The sequence below is a fragment of the Aplysia californica genome, unplaced genomic scaffold, assembly GCF_000002075.1.
Source record: "Aplysia californica isolate F4 #8 unplaced genomic scaffold, AplCal3.0 scaffold00386, whole genome shotgun sequence".
Taxonomy (NCBI): domain Eukaryota; kingdom Metazoa; phylum Mollusca; class Gastropoda; order Aplysiida; family Aplysiidae; genus Aplysia; species Aplysia californica.
In genome coordinates, this window is record NW_004797656.1 from 472,133 (window position 1) to 489,187 (window position 17,055).

The 17,055-nt window shown below is 37.6% G+C and overlaps 1 protein-coding gene across 2 annotated transcripts in view; it reads left to right on the forward strand.

The window, feature by feature from the left end:
• The window catches only part of LOC101847890 (autophagy-related protein 9A), a 29,045-nt gene that overhangs the window by 2,146 nt on the left and 9,844 nt on the right, over positions 1–17,055 (forward strand). For both annotated transcript variants that reach the window (XM_035971151.1, XM_005103688.3), the window contains exons 2-15: positions 3,218–3,405; positions 4,066–4,174; positions 5,043–5,186; positions 6,862–6,997; positions 9,109–9,211; positions 9,662–9,761; positions 10,874–10,923; positions 11,616–11,700; positions 12,025–12,124; positions 13,605–13,645; positions 14,335–14,397; positions 15,830–15,904; positions 16,257–16,369; positions 16,803–16,843. In XM_035971151.1, the coding sequence (XP_035827044.1) occupies positions 3,240–3,405; positions 4,066–4,174; positions 5,043–5,186; positions 6,862–6,997; positions 9,109–9,211; positions 9,662–9,761; positions 10,874–10,923; positions 11,616–11,700; positions 12,025–12,124; positions 13,605–13,645; positions 14,335–14,397; positions 15,830–15,904; positions 16,257–16,369; positions 16,803–16,843 (1,326 nt within the window). In that variant the 5' untranslated portion in view covers positions 3,218–3,239. The remainder of the gene's footprint in view (positions 1–3,217; positions 3,406–4,065; positions 4,175–5,042; positions 5,187–6,861; positions 6,998–9,108; positions 9,212–9,661; positions 9,762–10,873; positions 10,924–11,615; positions 11,701–12,024; positions 12,125–13,604; positions 13,646–14,334; positions 14,398–15,829; positions 15,905–16,256; positions 16,370–16,802; positions 16,844–17,055) is intronic.

Below are 17,055 nucleotides of genomic sequence, written 5' to 3' on the forward strand. Positions count from 1 at the left end.
TTGCTTCTTCTTTTCTATCAAACATCTATCCTTCTTATCTCCCCTTCTTCTTTTTTATGTTTGTTGCTCCTTTGTAATTCCTCTAATCTTCTGGCGCTCATATGACCTTATGCAGTTGCAAGCGCCGTAAAACCTCTACTATTACTACTAAAACAAAGAGTCACTCTGTCGCAAATAATGTCGCTTTAATTGTCACAGAGTCACTCTGTCGCAATTAACGCTGCTTTAGTTGTCACAGTGTCACTCTGTCGCAATTAACGCTACGTTTTTTGTTGGGTTTTTTTTGGGGGGGGGGGGGTATCCTTTATTAGCATTTTTAAATGTTGCTATACTATTATATATCAAAACAAAGAGAAGATTTATTTTTATAAATACTCTTAGCCTTCAACTAGATGTCAAGATTCCTTTTTAAAAATATGTTCTGCCTGGAAAGAAAATGGTGCTGTACTTAGACTGTTACACCCTGAATTCTGAATGGGGAAATTTACAGCTCTACTGAGCGCTCTCATATGACCTCATGCAGTTGCGAGCACCGTAAAAACTTAGAAAAACAAAAAGACTGCTCTCAGAGATGCTCGGTCTTGAATCGTTCAGCCTTTTTGTATTTGTCTCTACTCTATACCTGTATGTGCAGGAATAAGATAAAAGCAGCTCTGTGTGATGAAATTAGACCTTAGTTGATTCAGTTGTTTGTTTTTTTAGTCTGTTGTTTTATTGTAATGGGTAGTCTTTTGTTTCCATTTTTTCATTACTTCCTATCAAAAAAGGCTGCCGTTATTCAGACCCCCCCTATATTTTCGTCCCAATAAAATTAGAGAACAAATTGACCCACTTAGACATGAGGAGCTCAAAAGGATAGCCAGGAAACAAGACTTCTATTTCACGTTACAAAATCTTTCAAAAGAGCTTGATTTAAAAAAAATACAAAATGACATTATCTGATAGAAATATTATATATGCTTATTTGAAAGAATTCGAAAATTTTCCTATATTATTTATTATTTCCTTTCGAACCCCAGATCATTCATAACCAGAACGTCTGAAAGGTAATTTAAATGAGTGCAACTACTCATATGACTTATCAGCTTATGAGAGGGGGTCATTCATTTATTCGTAACACTTTATAAAGAAAGCCATAAAAGATAGATCTAGATTGGTATTTTCATAATTGATTAACATCATTAACACACCCCCACGGTAGTTCTCAGCAAAATCAACAATATCACTATAGTATTGAAGTAATTCAGTATACCAAATAGTGAGTATTATATAACAAAGCCTTTTAGCTTTTTTGCATAAATATCATTGTGTTCTGGAAGTTCACAGGATAGTACTTAACTACTGCAATAAATTATTTTTTGTTGGAAAACTAATTAAATAAGAGTCAATCTCTGTTGTTTTTTTTCCTTGGTAGATCTCATACAATGTCTAGTATTTGCTCCTACATATCTCACAGGGTTCCCACTCTATGGGGAAAAGGCCAGGAATTTTGTTTTCAGATTTCGCTGTCGCAGAAACACCATGAAAATGACTGAAAAAGAAAATATGCGGGAGAAAGCCAGGAAATCAGAGGGCTATCCATCATTATGAATAAATGGTGGAATTATTTTTATTGGGGGGGGGTTACAGCAGCAAGAAATTCCGGTTTAGGGCCAAATTACACAAAATGAGATAGTTACTCTTTAAAATTCCTGGACATGTCCTGAACAATATCTAGAAAGGTACACAAGCCTCCCTGACCCTAAAGTGGTGTTAGGGGGGATTTTAGAGTGTAGGGTCGAGTCTGTTTAAGATAACATTTGTCAAGTTTGTAAAAAGAAAAGAAAAAGAAAGCACACCATTTTTTCACGGTTGGTACTATTTTTCTACTCGATTTCAATGAAACTTTCACAGGATGTTAAAACCATACAAATCTAGCTTTTTATAAGAGGAATTATTAATAAATGTATTGGTTCTTAATTTGTGAGCTTGAAAAGCTGGGTTTTTCCAGTTTTTCTACTATTTCTTTACAGCCGGAATTGAAACTGCCATAAAATAAAAACTAAATCAGATATCAAAAATTCCTCTCACAGACAGTGTGATCTTTGTCTTTTAAGTGTGCATGCTAAATACGAACCTAATCTGTTTGTAAATGAGGTGAGAAAATGGTACCACATTATGTCTCTAAAATCCCATATTGCCGCCATTTCCATGGCAATATTAGGAGTGGTATTGGCTGAGATATACTTATTTTGTAGCAACCCCCCTTAAGGTTTTAAAACTTTTTGGTGTCAATTTTTCAAAAATACAATCTTAATACCCCACCCCTGATTCAGATATTTAAAAAAAAAGTATTTGCCTTTCAGCTAGCCTTCCGAACCCATCCCCACTTTCCCAGTGTATAAGTAAGGAAAAGTCAGATCCTGACAGTCTACCCCACTATGTCACATGCAGCTGTCTAACTCTGTGCACAGAGTTCATGTTATTGCTCTATGCCACTGTGCCCCTAGAAACATTAGCTGGGAGTAAGGCCAACATTAGTTGGACATGGTGTTAAAAAAATCCTGCAACTTTATGTTAGGGGTGATGGTTTAGGCCAATGTGATCATTTTCTTTTTAATTAACATAAAACGAAAACAGATCTAGTTTGAAACTGGAGACAATTAGTTGCAATGTAGTGTAGTGCTGTACAATCAGGATCAAGGGCTTGTGACGAGTCCCCTGTTTCTTTTGTTTTTTGCAAGTGTCAAACCAGCAGCCAATAAGTTGCCCCCCCCCCCCCCCCTCACATGCGCCTCTTTTTTTTCTTCTTAATTCGACAATGAAATGAGTCTGTAGAGATCTCTTTCATCCCACCTTGGTTTATGTTACAGTTACCCTACAATCCCTGTCCTTGACACCACTGGAAAGACAACTGTACATAGCCATGTTATGATTTTTTAATCTTATATTTCTCCTCTTTTCTTTGTCCTAGCTCTGTCATCTTTTTAAAAAAATCACTTTGAAAATGGTTACAAAATCCTGGATTCAAGTGGGATATAAGGCCGGGAAATTTTTTTTCTAAAATGGAGTAGTTCCATTCGCCAGAGGTCTTTCTTGTCGATTCATTTTGTTTTTCTCTGATTGTTCCAGCAAGTTTGCTGATTTTCTTTCTTACATAAATTAATGAAAGAATAAACCTGCAATTGCTTCGTCTAAAGTATGAGCAAAGTGTTCGTTTCTTTTTCTCCCCATGTAGGTAAGAACTTATACTAATAAAGATGGCATCAGATTCTGAAGAGATTGAATATCAGTCCCTAGACCAGAGGCAAAATATACCTCTGCTTGACCGAGAGCATTCCCAGCACGATGAAGAAGAGGGCAGTGAGATCAACTTTCACGAAGAGCAGGGATTTATGGTTCACATGAGTCCAGATACCAATAAATGTGAGTTTTGCTCGAATTCCTTTTTGTGCGCCTTGTTAATTTTTCATTCATAATGTCTTATAGAGTTCAGACAAGTGACTATGTTTTCAGTTCAGTGAACAGCATTTTTGTTATGTAATCAGTTATAATTTTAGTTGAAGCTGTGTCATTACGAGATTGAACAGAAAATAATGAAAGTTGCTATTTTACGGCTAAGACATGGACTTCAATAATATAAGCAATATGCATTATAAGTATAAGTCGTCTATAAAAATGTTTGCTCTCATGCCAAGCATAGGATTTTTATGTGACTTGGTTGTAGATTATTTTATGACGTCACAAAGGGTGGTTGGAGCTCTGGAGGAAACAAGACGAGAGAAATCCTCCATTTTACATCTTTTTGAACTGTAAACTTGGTGAATCATCAAAAATAATCCATGAAAATGTGCAGAGTTTGTGGAGAATCTGCTTGTTCACATAGTACAGTTTGTTGTTGGGTAAGAGAATTTAGTTAAGAGAGAGACACTGTTTGGAGTGTTGACTCCGTTTTTGTGAACACGAATTCATGGGAATCATGTTATGTTTCACTCTATTTCATCGCTAAAGGTGCCATGTCTCCTTTGTGCAAGAGAAGAATAAAGGCAATGAGTAAATTTTGTTTTTTTGCCTATCCTATTCCAGCTCAATGGAATCATGTGGATGACCTGGATAAATTCTTTGTGAATGTCTATGACTACCACCAGCGCCATGGTTTTCAAAATATGGTCCTGTCAGAAAGCCTGCAGTTGCTGTAAGTGTTTAATAATTCATTGGTAGTTTTCAATCTTAAGGTGAAAGTGTGTTTGATAACTCTGCAGAAGTTTGAAAGAGGCAGAAATCTGGCTACATTTTTTTTAGTTTCTTCATGTGGAAGTAGATGGATAAATTGATGCCTTTTTAGAGGGTACAAGGACTCCCCCCCCCCCCCCCCATGCCCCAATAAGAGGGTAAATATGTATATATATATATATATATATATATATATATATATATATATATATAATATTAAAAAAACAATTTTTGGGATAAGTTTTGCTAAGTTTGCAATGGAATAGGAACAGGATAAATTCATTTTGCATCATGTAAGTTTGCAAGTAATATCATCTTGTCACCAACTGAAATTGTCATTTTTTTAAACAAATTCAGAATATTTTTGTGTATCAGATACTTGATAGTGTCATGGCCAGCCTAGGAAATATATAAAGACTTTAACATCCCCACTATGGTTTTTATCCTTTCTTCAGAAAACACCTTTAGGGAGTCATGTTCAGTGATGTGTTCTGTAAATAGCTGGAGTAGCTGTCAGTACTGTTAATGGTCAACTGAATGTTATGCTTTGAAAAAATTGTTTCTGGAGGTGGTTCTTGTCCTTGCTTTCCAAGCAGAAATATAACAATTATGCCCCTGATTTGGCGATTTGCTTGTTGTATTCTCAAACATCATCTTACAGCTAAAAGAAGTGTAGGGTACTTGAAGTACAAAGAGTATTGGCAGTTGTTTGTAATGGTACCAAAACATGTTTGTGTGGACCAACTTTGCTGGAGAAAATACAACAGCGAACATTGTAAGGTAAATTTTTTTATATGTCACTTCATGTTATCTTTTTTCCACTTCCACAGACAATTTGTATTTATTGTGACTTTCATGACATATCTGGGCTGGTGTGTTAATTACCCAGAGCTGTTTGATGAAATCCCACACAACACCACTCGCAAGAAGACTTTCGACGATATCACGTATCCATTCGGCACCTGCGTTTCCAGGTTGGTCTCTTTTTAAAAATTTTTGGAAACATACTTCTCCGTGTTTATTCTCGCCATCAACCACGTCACTGCCGGCCAGCCTGTCAGCCTCCTCATTACCCTTCACTCCAGAGTGCCCAGGTCAGAATATCCATGTGATGGCTCTAAGTGATGAGTGTTGTATTGGGTTCATCCGTTCCCTCCAAAGCAGCCTTTTCGCAGGATGCTCTGGGAGTCTGTGACAATAATGAGATGGGTAGTTCTTGGTCTTGTATTTTGAAGCCAGCCAAGCGCTCTTGTTACGGCCTCAATCTCCATTTTCTTGGTGGAAGTTGTTCTTTCTATGGCCCCTGACATGCTATGAACCTGTTTGTTCCCACTGCACACCGCAAAACCCCATCCACTTCTCTCACCCCTCCTGACTGATCCATCCCTGTAGATCACTAGGTCCTCTGGCTTAGAGTGCTCCTCAATTAACTGTCGTATGTTCGTGACTCAGTGGAGTAGAGCAATCCCTCGCCTTCACTCATCACCACCATTATTTCCAAAATTATCACCGCTCTCAGATCAATGACTTACATCTGAAATCCTGGAATCTCTCTCTGCTGTAACTGTTACTTGTTATACTAAGTATGCACGTAATACACTATTGGACACCATCATACACACTTTTAAAAAAATAATCAGATGGCGTCAATCTCATATAAATAGGCAAGGGATAAAAAAAAAATTGTCGTACGTCATTGTCGTTAATGACAGCAGCACATTCCCGTCTTTCACGACCCATAGTGATGTGAACGTTGGCCAGGCTTCTGCAATCGGGGCCCGGTTCAAGCCATTCCTTTCCACTGCATATTTCATCGATGCCACAAACTTTCCTGAAGGAGTCTTCAGCTTCTGCCATCCATGAGCTGCCCTGTTTGATCCTATTTCCTTTGATGTTGCTTAGGTTGTCGTGCAAAGGGTGCCTCGGGTCTCCCAAAACATTCAAGTACAGCTTTTCCTGTGCCACCTTATGACTCACTCTGATGCTGGCCAGGTCTTTGTTTAGTTTTTAAGCTGTGTCAAAATGATTTCCTTTCTTCCTTTATGCATTATTTGGTGTGCTTCGTACCCAATAACTTTAAAGAAATGTTGGTAAACTGTTCTTACCTTACTTCTTTCTCAAATATTACTCGATCTGAATGATTACTGAAAAGAATGATATACATCTATGAGACCATACCATTTGTTCTCAATTATAACGTCAAAAAAGATTATACAAGGATGGATCAACCATAGAGTTTACAGTATCATGAACTTAAGTGAGACAGATCAACAAGATTGTTCGAGTGGAGAATAAATTAAGATAATGAGGCCTCATTTAATGCTTAAATCAGGGGGTTTTTTGTGGGTGGTTGGTGGGTGCTCTGGCGTGGTCTACTCCTTCTTTCCTATCAAGCATTCTATCGTCCTTATCTCTCCTCTTTCAATTTTGTATTTGTTACTCTCTTGTAACACTCTAATCTTCAGCACTTATATGTCCTAATAGTGTTGCAACTTCCGTAAAACTTTCATTAAGACAAACAATTTTTTTCTGTTTCGACATACTATTTTTTGTTTGTTTATATTTATATCTGAAATCAGCTTATTTCTATTCTTAATTTCTTTTTGTTCATTATTTGTCATGTCATCATTGTTGATATTTATATTTCAGGTTTGACTTTTGGACCTGGCTTCTTCTAGTTCTCTGCTGTTTGTTCTTCATTGGGCGCACTATTAAAATGGTGGTGAACTTTAGTAATTACTTGAGGACAAGGAATTTCTTCATCAGTGCTCTCAATATTGAAACAGTAAGTTGCTCAACTTTAACTGCATGTGTGTATCTTTCAGTTCATTGATCAGAGAAGATAGAATCAATCTCTCTCTCTCTCTCTCTCTCTCTCTCTCTCTCTCTCTCTCTCTCTCTCTCTCTCTCTCTCTCTCTCTCTCTCCCTCCCTCCCTCCCTCCCTCCCTCCCCTTCCCCAATTATAAATTGTCTAGTCTTGGTTCATATACCCTACGTAGACTTCTGTCCCAGGCTCAATGACTGCGAGAAAACTTTTAATAAGAACTTTTCCAATTTTTTTAACGGGTCCGCAACCAAATTTGAAATAAATTATGTTTGATCATCCAGACGCCATATTTTATGCTCAAATTTGAATTGATGGTGCGTTAACCATGTTTTGGAGTAACCTAGAAAAGGCTCTCTATGTTAGAAAATACGCTGAATTCAAGTCCAAAAAGCGACAATGTCAAAGAGGTCTGTTCGGGGATGTAGCAGTAAAGAAGGCTTTTCAAAGACCCCAATTTACAGAATTTTAAACCATGACTTGAAAATGAAGGTACATTACATTTTTGTCCACCTAAGAATAACAACAGCAGACAATGCTTTGGAGAGAAAAACAATGAATTGTGGGTTTTGAAGACAAGTGAGACAGAGGGAGAATTTTCTACACTTTGTTCACTTTTGCGACGAGGCTCATTTCTACGGGACTAGAAAAGTTACTTCTGTGAATTGTGTGTACTGGAAAACAGAAAGACAAGATGATATGAATGAGAGGAACTGAAAAAGTGAGACAAAGATCTTGTAAGAGCTACCACGCCGTAGCACTGTCAGAATACTGCATATTTTTAGTCCGAACACAGAAATGCATTGCCTCTGATTGGGGCCATGTGAAGCATCTTTTGTAAAGCTAACAGTTGTAATGCAGATTCCTTTTTTGTGTTAAGAATTGTGTAACTGTCTCTCTGGATGGTGCCTTTATGTTTCTACCAAAGGACTTTGCTGTATTCAAAGTGTATTTTTTTTCTTTTAAAAAAAAAATTTATGTTCCACCTTTTTTTTTGGTGGTCATCGAGTTTGGGACATCCTGTATATTCTTAAAACAAAATTTCTTAACACCTTTCCGCATGAGCTTACAGCTGTGCACACTGAGTCATTAAACATACTCTTCTTTCATGACTGTAAGCAAGAATGTAGCCAAAGGTTTCTTTTTTTAATGAATGTCTATATTTGAGGGCCTCTGCTCTGAATGAATTTCAGAGTAATCACCTGTTCATGGGTCTGTTATTTTCATTCGTCAATATTGAATATTTACATTTTAGCTAGCCCATGTCTATAATTAGCATAAAGATAAACTCAGCATGGTGTGTGACAGTTGAGAGCAAGGAGGAATGAAGGTGTATGTCTGCAGGCAATGTTACCTCTTTAAGACTGCCCATTATAATATTGTATTTCTCGTGAATGTACTGTTTGTTGTTTTAGAGAACTGTCTGTTGAGGAAAAAATCAGGTCTTGCAGAAGTGGGGCCCTGCCACCTCCATATATTGGACCCTGGCGTAACGTTTCTCAAGGACAGATTAAAATTTTCATTCCATTCAGTTGAATACTCTACCTTCCACTTGCCCGTGAAGTTTACAAACAGACCTGCAACAGTTTTTTGCTTTTCCAGATGTTCCTTCATTACAGCTTGGAAATCTTGAAGAGTTGATAATAATAGTCTTAGTTTAGTTTTGTAAGAGTTTTACAGCGCTTGCAACTACATAAGGTCATATGAGCGTGCAAAAAAAAGTTGGTTGCATTCACAACAGTTTACAGCAACCAACGATAGTCTGACCTGTTCTCTTGCCTTTTCCATAACTCTCTATGCATTTTGTGGTAATGAAAAGAAGTTTGTTTTTGTACTCCTTTTTTCTGATGGATGCCTGTGATTAATGAAGGTAAAGTTTATTAATCCTTTGGTCGACCACTTGTTCACCAGTTTCTTAACTCTTATCTCATCAGCTTGGAGGCAGATTTAAGATCTTAAATTTTGCTTCTAGAATATGTTGAAAGAAGATTTGAGACGCTGTATAATGTTTGTACCTTTCCCTTTCCCTTCTCCACCCATATCCCTCTCGTCCTATTTTTGCTCACTTTAGCGAGAGCTGAGTAACATGACATGGCATGAGGTCCAGTCGCGTTTACTGGAAGTTCAAAAGGAGGAGCAGATTTGTATACACAAACAGGAGCTCACCCACTTAGGTAAGGAAATTTGGTAAACTTGTAACGGTCTGAGTATACCTATGAGTATACCTAACTCCATGGGTATAAATTCAGGTATTTATGTGCTATGATGCAGAATTTGCCTACTGGTGAGTGAAGTTGCAATCTACGGTAATAAAGTCTACAACTTAAAAGCTTTTTTAAAAAAAACTATGCGTTCTTTTTATAAGTTTAGCACTGGCCATAGAGGATTTTGGAAGTATTTTGTTTTAATCCAAGTAGTAATTGGAACTGAAATTTGATAAGAAATGTTATACTTGAATGATAAGTTATGAGCTCATTATCTCATCACTTCAGTATTTATACATCGTCCTTTTTATGGGTTTTTAAAATGTATGCAGGGGTATTGGAGTGCTATTTTAAAAAATATAAATGCTATTAGCACATTATTTACAATTATCTAATTTTACCGTTTTGTGTCCTTTTCAGATATTTACCATAGAATTCTGCGTTTCAAGAACTATCTGGTTGCCATGGTGAACAAAAATTTGCTCCCTCTCAAGATGCGTATGCCTCTTGTTGGAGAACAGTACGTACTCTTGTCTTGTTCTTTTACAATTAACTTTCACTTCTCTTTTTTTATTTTTTACTTTTCAGATTTCTTAGAATTGTTTCGCTGACTTCCAATAGGTAGTTTAGCATTTCGCGGACTTCCAATAGGTAGTTTAAGTGCATATTTTCATCTTTCTTATTCATGTATTATTGTTAATATGTGTGATTTATACTTCAACCACAATTATCCTTGTGTTGATGTTCTTCTCTTCATCTCAAACCTAAGTTTTAGTTTGAGTTTTGCAAGGCATGCAACACAAAAAGAGGTCATATAGGTGCCAAAGATAAAAGTTGTTGCTAGGGAGTAACGTACAAAAAAGGAGTAGAGATAGTTTGATAGATTTCTGAACGGAAGGTTGGAGCAAACCACACCAGAGTGCCTGCCAACCACCCACCAAACCTAAGTAAAAAAACGAATGTTATCCATGTATGACTGTTTGATTCAATTTATCTACAAAGTGGTCTTGTGGTAGATGATTTAGTTTAACTTTAGGGTGAGTTCTGACTGAATTTTTTTGGCGAGGAAGTTCATGACTTGAGGAAGTGCACAGCCTCTACATCTTTTGCTTGTGTTTATATTAGAACAGTCCTGGCCTTTAGATTGTATATTTTTGCAATGCTTAAGGGTGTACTCAGATTCATGGAAACATTTCACCCTGTTACCATTTATGTTGCGTAAAAGCTCTAAGTTTGAGATTCATGATTTGCATAAAAGTTGACCTTTGACCTGCTGATTAAAGTTTTTAGGGTTCATTGAGCATCACCATCTTTCTGTTGAGATGGAATATCCTTTAGAGCTCGGCTGTACGCTGATAGGCAGGGTCAATGCAGCCTGACTCCTAATTTTCTTCATTGTGTCAATAGCGAAGTAACACGCTGACATTTGTTTATATGGACTTAAAAAGGGAAGATCGGTGACTTTTAGACTTCCCTGCTGTCGTTTCCGTTCCAGATGATTGGTAGGCTTTTTGTTAAGGTTTATTTCTTCTTCTTTACCAAAACTACTCTGTCATACGCTGACAAAACTCCCCCTCCGCATTTTTTTACAGGGCCAGATTTTAATATGAGCATATATGATTTATCTTTCAGTGCTCTACTTACACACGGAATGAGATTCAACCTGGACTGCCTCTTGTACTGTAAGTTGTTAACTGAGACTGGAGCATGCTTGCCTGTTGTGGGAGAGTTGTGAAGGAGGGAATACTTCTTTGTTCTTTCATAAAAGTCTGTTGATCGGGAATTTGCTAAAAGTTTTACCTTTTTTTCTGACTTTTGAAGGAAAGAGTGATGTAAGCCTACTATTTTTAGAAATGAGTGCATACACCTGGGGGGAGGGGGGCTTACTTGTGGTGTCGGTGGCCTGGTGGTTAGGCTTTCGGACTCGCAACCGTAAGGTCGCGGGTTCGAATCCTGTTAGGGGCCCGACGTTGTGTCCTTGGGAAAGGCACTTTACACGAATTTTCCTCACTTCACCCAGGTGGGAATGGGTACCCGGCTATAGACAGTGAAAGATCTTGTCAGTTTGTTAGTGTTTGAGCGCTTAATCGGCTGCTTGCACTGTATGCTTCCCGGGAAGCTGAGAATGTTTTTGGAGTGTTCTATGGTCTGCTGGGGTAATAATATTGTGTAAAGCGCATAGAGCCTGCTGTTGAGCGGGGATATGCGCTATACAAATGCTATTTATTATTATTATTATTATTATTTTGTCCAAATTCCTACAAAGAGTACCATGAAATTAATACTACAAAGTGCTCACAGATATAACTCTTTTAGTTGATTCAGTTATGGCTTCAGTACTTCGAATAATGGATGTTCTCCTTACATACCACAGGGAGTCCATGGTCCATCTTCCTCAACAGTTACACGATGAGAGAAGAATACAGGAGTCATCACAAGAGAAAACAGCTTGCTGAACAGTAAGACCTTGACAAGTTACATTCTTCTTTTTTCAGCATAGGAAGTTCCCCATTTTTTTTTTTCTTCTCAACCATTAAATTGTATTTCTTTCCCTTTACCTAAGTTCTTGTATTGCCTTTGCATAATGTTTTACTGTATTATCCTTTTCAGTTATCCAAAAAGGTCATTTCCTTGTTCAAATATTTCAGAGTTTTCTCACTCAAGAGTATGTTTTTTTATGCGACATTTTAAGGTCATTTCAAAAGTAAGTGATTGTGCTTTGTGTTTTCACATATGTACAGGTGGATCCTCATAAAATGATAAATGTTTTATCTTGTTCTCAGACTTTCGACTCACATTGCCGTGTTGGCAGTGCTGAATCTGGTGCTGTGTCCCTTCATCTTCCTTTACCAGATCATCTACTTTTTCTTTCGCTATACTGAGGTGAGTGAGAGTAACAGAACAAAAACAATACCCTTGTGCTCACAGTTATACATGGAAAATGGGTCAAATTGTTGTACTTGGACACTTTTTTGTGCCCGGCATCGACTATTTAGGAGGTGGGCTGCTTCGGCCCTGCCTGACACGGCCAATGTAGTACACAACTTTATAGATGGGGATAGTTGTGACTAAGAGCCTCACCAGTACACCACAGATGCTGGTTAGGCCACATGCTTAAAAGCTGTGTGACTAGATTGAAAAAGTTGTAATTGACTTCCACTAAGAAAGATGGGAGGGGGGGGGGGGGGGGGGGGGAGGGGGGAATTTGCAAAGAGTTACAAAGAATAGCAGACAAGACTGTGGTTCTGCTGATTAAAGAATCAGTTTTCTCCTTGACAGCTTATCATGGCTGACAAGGAATGATATGTTTGGATGGGTTTGTGCTTTCAGCTTTGAAGTTCAAGTGAGAGGCTTGTGTAAAATCTTGTGCTGTCAAAGAGAAGGCAAAACAGGCACCATCATCTCTGCATTGGCTGGCCAACTCTTGCCACTTTGCCATCATCCCACAAGGGAGGTACAGCACCGCTATATTCACTTGATTTTGTTCCTGTCAGTTGTTAAGTAACCATGTACAACTGAGTGATTCAGGGGGGGGGGGGTTGTTTTTTGTTTTTTTTGGTAAGTGTTTTATGGCGCTCGCAACTGCATAAGGCCATATGAATGCATGGTACACAATAAGCATTTTCGGTTTGGAAGGAATTCATTTTTAATTTTGTCCAGGTGGCTGTCGAAGCCTACTCTTATTGATTTTGGAACCACCAAGGGATCTTTAACATATACAACTTAGACACATAATCTCCAAGATTTTTGGCTCTTATCTGAGAGGGCTAGGTGTTAAATCTTACCTACCCTAAGATCAGAGGTTTGGTTGAAAGACAGCAGCAAGAAGGAGCCAAGGAGTAGCAGTAGAGGGGCTGCAGAAAGAGTCAGGAGCCCAGAGGAGGGGGCAAAGGAAAGGAGGAAGAGGGCAGAAAGTGGAGACGAGAACAGATGACAGAACATGGTTAGAGAGTAAGAAAGGAGGTGAATGGAGAACATTTTCAGTCGCTGTCAGATTTAAAACCCAGGACCTATTGAATGAGAGGCGAACACGTACCTCCAGACCATGAGAACCCCCTTCAAGGAGAATAGGGCAAAGTGCCTTAGGTGATCCTAACTAGTTGGGTTAGGAATGGAACCCAGGATCTTTTGATTGTGAATGCCACACTTTTAGCTCTAGATGTGGACGTCTTGTTCAGAAAGTTTTCCAGCTCCATTCTCTCTCAAATGTTGCTCACAGAATAATTTCAAATTTATCAGTATTCTTATTTTGATGCCATATGTCTGATAGCCATTTATTAATTTTTTTTAAACATTTGTTTGTTATTTTCTTTTTATGAATTTTTTTTTTTAAACTGTATTTGTCTTGTTTTCTTTTGCCCAGTTTGTGAAGAGGTCACCAAGCTTTCTTGGATCCCGACAGTGGTATGTGCCTTAATGACTGTTAGGTCTTTAGAGAAATTTAAGTGGGTACCCATTGAGTCAGAAGCTCTTTCTGGAGATAAGGATCAACTGTACGGTTGTACATGGTGTTTGTTCAAAATTATAGTAAAACTCAGCTGTGACTTTCACAGCTCCCAGAGCTTGAGCATATCTTTCATTGTGGGAAACAGAATAATAGTCCTAAACAGGATGCTTACCAATTACTGGTTTTGTTTATTCTGTTACAAAAATATATGGAGATGGATTTAAGACTAGAAGGTCTGGCTTCATGAATGATGTTTCTGTATTTTAAACAACATTAAATGGGGCCTGTACCATACGATATTGATGTAACATGTTTCTGAAGTTTCAATAAAAATAATAATACTGACTTTGAAATTTCATTTTTTCTGTCATATTGATGCTGAAATATTGTTTTTATTGTAAAGATTAGAGCTGTTGATCTTTAATTCCAAGTAAATAACAAGCCAACATGTTATTGTAATTATTTGCTTCAATAGTACTTGTATCTATTCCATTGTGATAATGCTGACGGATTATAGCTTTCTAATGTAGACGTTGACGAAAGATTGAAGATCAAGCTACTATTTTGATTTCTCATTTTTATTTTTTACTTAATCCATATGAGGATCTAAAATTTTGACTTTTTCTTTTTTCATCAATCATTTCAGGGCCAACTATGGTCGCTTATACCTTCGGCACTTCAATGAGCTTGATCACGAACTGTATGCGAGGTAAATGGTTTTCCCTTTATTGTAGTGCTTGAGTTTTGCTCCACATGAAAAGAGTGCTTTTAAAAAAATGATCACTTCTGTTTTATTTCTCAAATACATGTCACTGATTGAGTAAAAGATTAGCCCTTTGGTTCTGTCCTGACACTAATGTGTGTCACAACACAGTGAAATCAAGTGTTCATCAATTTTTGGGGCATGTGGAGTTATTGGTACTACCTTAAAGCTTGTTGATTTGTTTTGCTTTTGACGAAAAAAAAAACCCCGTTTATCTTGAATAGAAGTCGAGACATCTGCGATTGAAGGAGGTGGGGGGGTTGCCTGGTGTCAAAAATTTAATTTACGAAAATATGGCTGCCAAAATGTTGTGACTTCCGAGCTTGAGTGTCCTTGGAAACTTGCAAATTTCATTTTTTTTGCCATCGATCAACTTTTGTCCATAAAATCCCCACAGAAATGTGTTTTTAAGTGGACATAACAGGTGTTGAGCAAAAGAAAAAAAGAAAGAAATTGGGCCGAAAAATGTTGGGTTTTTTAAATTTTATTATTTTGACGAGTGCCCCATTTCACCACGATGCCAAACACATGAATCTAGGAAAGAGTGAGACAGCCAAAGATCAAAATGTTGGATTGATAAGAAGGAAAAATACACGTCTCCAATCACTGATGCTCTCCAACCACTTAATGACAGCTGCACACTGTGTTGAAGCTGCATCGCCTTTTGAGATAATGCTGAAGGGGAAGATAAGATAAGCCTTTTACACTCTTCCTTTTATGAGAAATTTTTTTAACATTTTTACAGTGCTTAGTATAGGTACATATAGTTGTACCAAAATACTCTCTCTGTCTCTCTCTCTCTCTCTCTCTCTCTCTCTCTCTCTCTCTCTCTCTCTCTCTCTCTCTCTCTCCCTTACCCCACTCTCTTTCTCTCTCTCTCTCTCTCTCTCTCTCCCTCCCTCACTCTTTCTTTCTCTATCTCTCTCTCTTTCTCTCGCTCTTTTTCTCTCTCTTTCTATCTCTCTCTCTTCTCTCTCTCACTTTCTCTCTCTCTCTCTGTCTGTCTGTCTGTATGTCTCTATCTCTGCCTCTCCCCTCCCCCTCTAGATGTTGCACGATATCAGTGTTATTTAGTTATATCTAAGTAACTAGAAGAAATAGCCATAAATAGGTCAAGCTTCTGTTTTTTATTTTTTTAAACTGTTGTCAATTGCTCAATGAAAATCTTACCTCAGGACAACGATGAGAGTCCGTTATAACTTGTTTGATGGTGAATCAAACTTTCTGGTAGTCAGTTATGAGTTGTTCTTTAAGATGTATGATTCTTAAGTATTTGCCAAGTTGTGAAAATACACTCTAAGCTACCTAGTCTTTTTTTTTTAAGTCTATGTAGGATGGTTTTGCAACTCTGTAATGATTTTACTTCATTTTTTTCCAGGTTGAACCGAGCATACATACCATCGAAGATGTACATGAACAGTTTCACTTCAGCATCTGTGACTCTTGTAGCGAAGTAGGTTTAGCTTTTTATTTTAACTCCTAAGCATTTTCTTACAAGTAGAATCAATAGCTCTATTTTGTTCATGTGGAAATCACAGAAGTTAAAGGCTTCACTTCTATGGATTAAACCTAGTAAATTGAAGTTACTGTATTTATAATTGACAAAATATTGACTTATCTATAGATAGTTTTTTTCCCATGTAGATTTTTTTTTAAATTTGCAAATCCAATGCATTCTTCCTTTTGAGCTATTTTACTGTACAAATAAACCAACCTCATCTCTTTTTTTTTCATTCTAGTGCATATTGTCCCCTCGTGATGAAATGAATTAAAATCCTAATGTAGGAACTTCTATTGGCCTCTAGGTATGTCGCTTTCTTTGCTGGAGCCCCAGCCGCAGTGCTCTTCATTTTGGGCGTCCTGGACTTCAATGATGTCACCAAGGTGGAGCATCTGTTCACGGTGGCTTCTGTCTGTGGTAAGGGATATACTCTGTACGAGTCATGCTTGAGGGTTATACGCAACCACTAGCTTTTACTATTGTATGTTTCCCTTGAACTTGTTGACTTGAAGGGTTGCCGTTACTTTTTCCTAATGAAAACACTCTATTTTTTAAGTTGGACCACGAAGTTTCACACCACAAAGTTTTGTTGTTTTTTTCCACTAGGGCATGATCCCTGAAGTGGGAGGGATTGGTATATTAAAGTATGACCAAATTTCATTTTTCTTGTGTGTTGATTATATGATACATAAGATCAACTTAAGAGCAGAAGTAACAAGTTCATTTTCCCCTGAGTTTACATTAAGAAAATGAAATTGGCATTTTCCTCAAAGCTAGAATGTTTTTATTGCATTTGTAAAGGGCTATTGTTTTCCTGTGAGATTAATTGCCTTATTTGTGTCTCTTTCAGGTATGCTGGCTACAATTTGCTCGTCTCTCATCCCTGATGAGGTGGGTAGATTCCTACTGTTTTTATAGTGAATGTCTGGATTTTTGGGTCTTTTTTATGTTGAGGTGCTCCATATTACTCCCTAGAGTTCATTTTTTGTAGTCAAGTCTGTCTGTCTGTCTGTAGGAGGTCACTGACTTTATATATATATGAGCAGCCCCTGCTCTTCCCTGTCCTGTTAACCCTTTGAGCCCTGGACCTGTGACGCGTAACA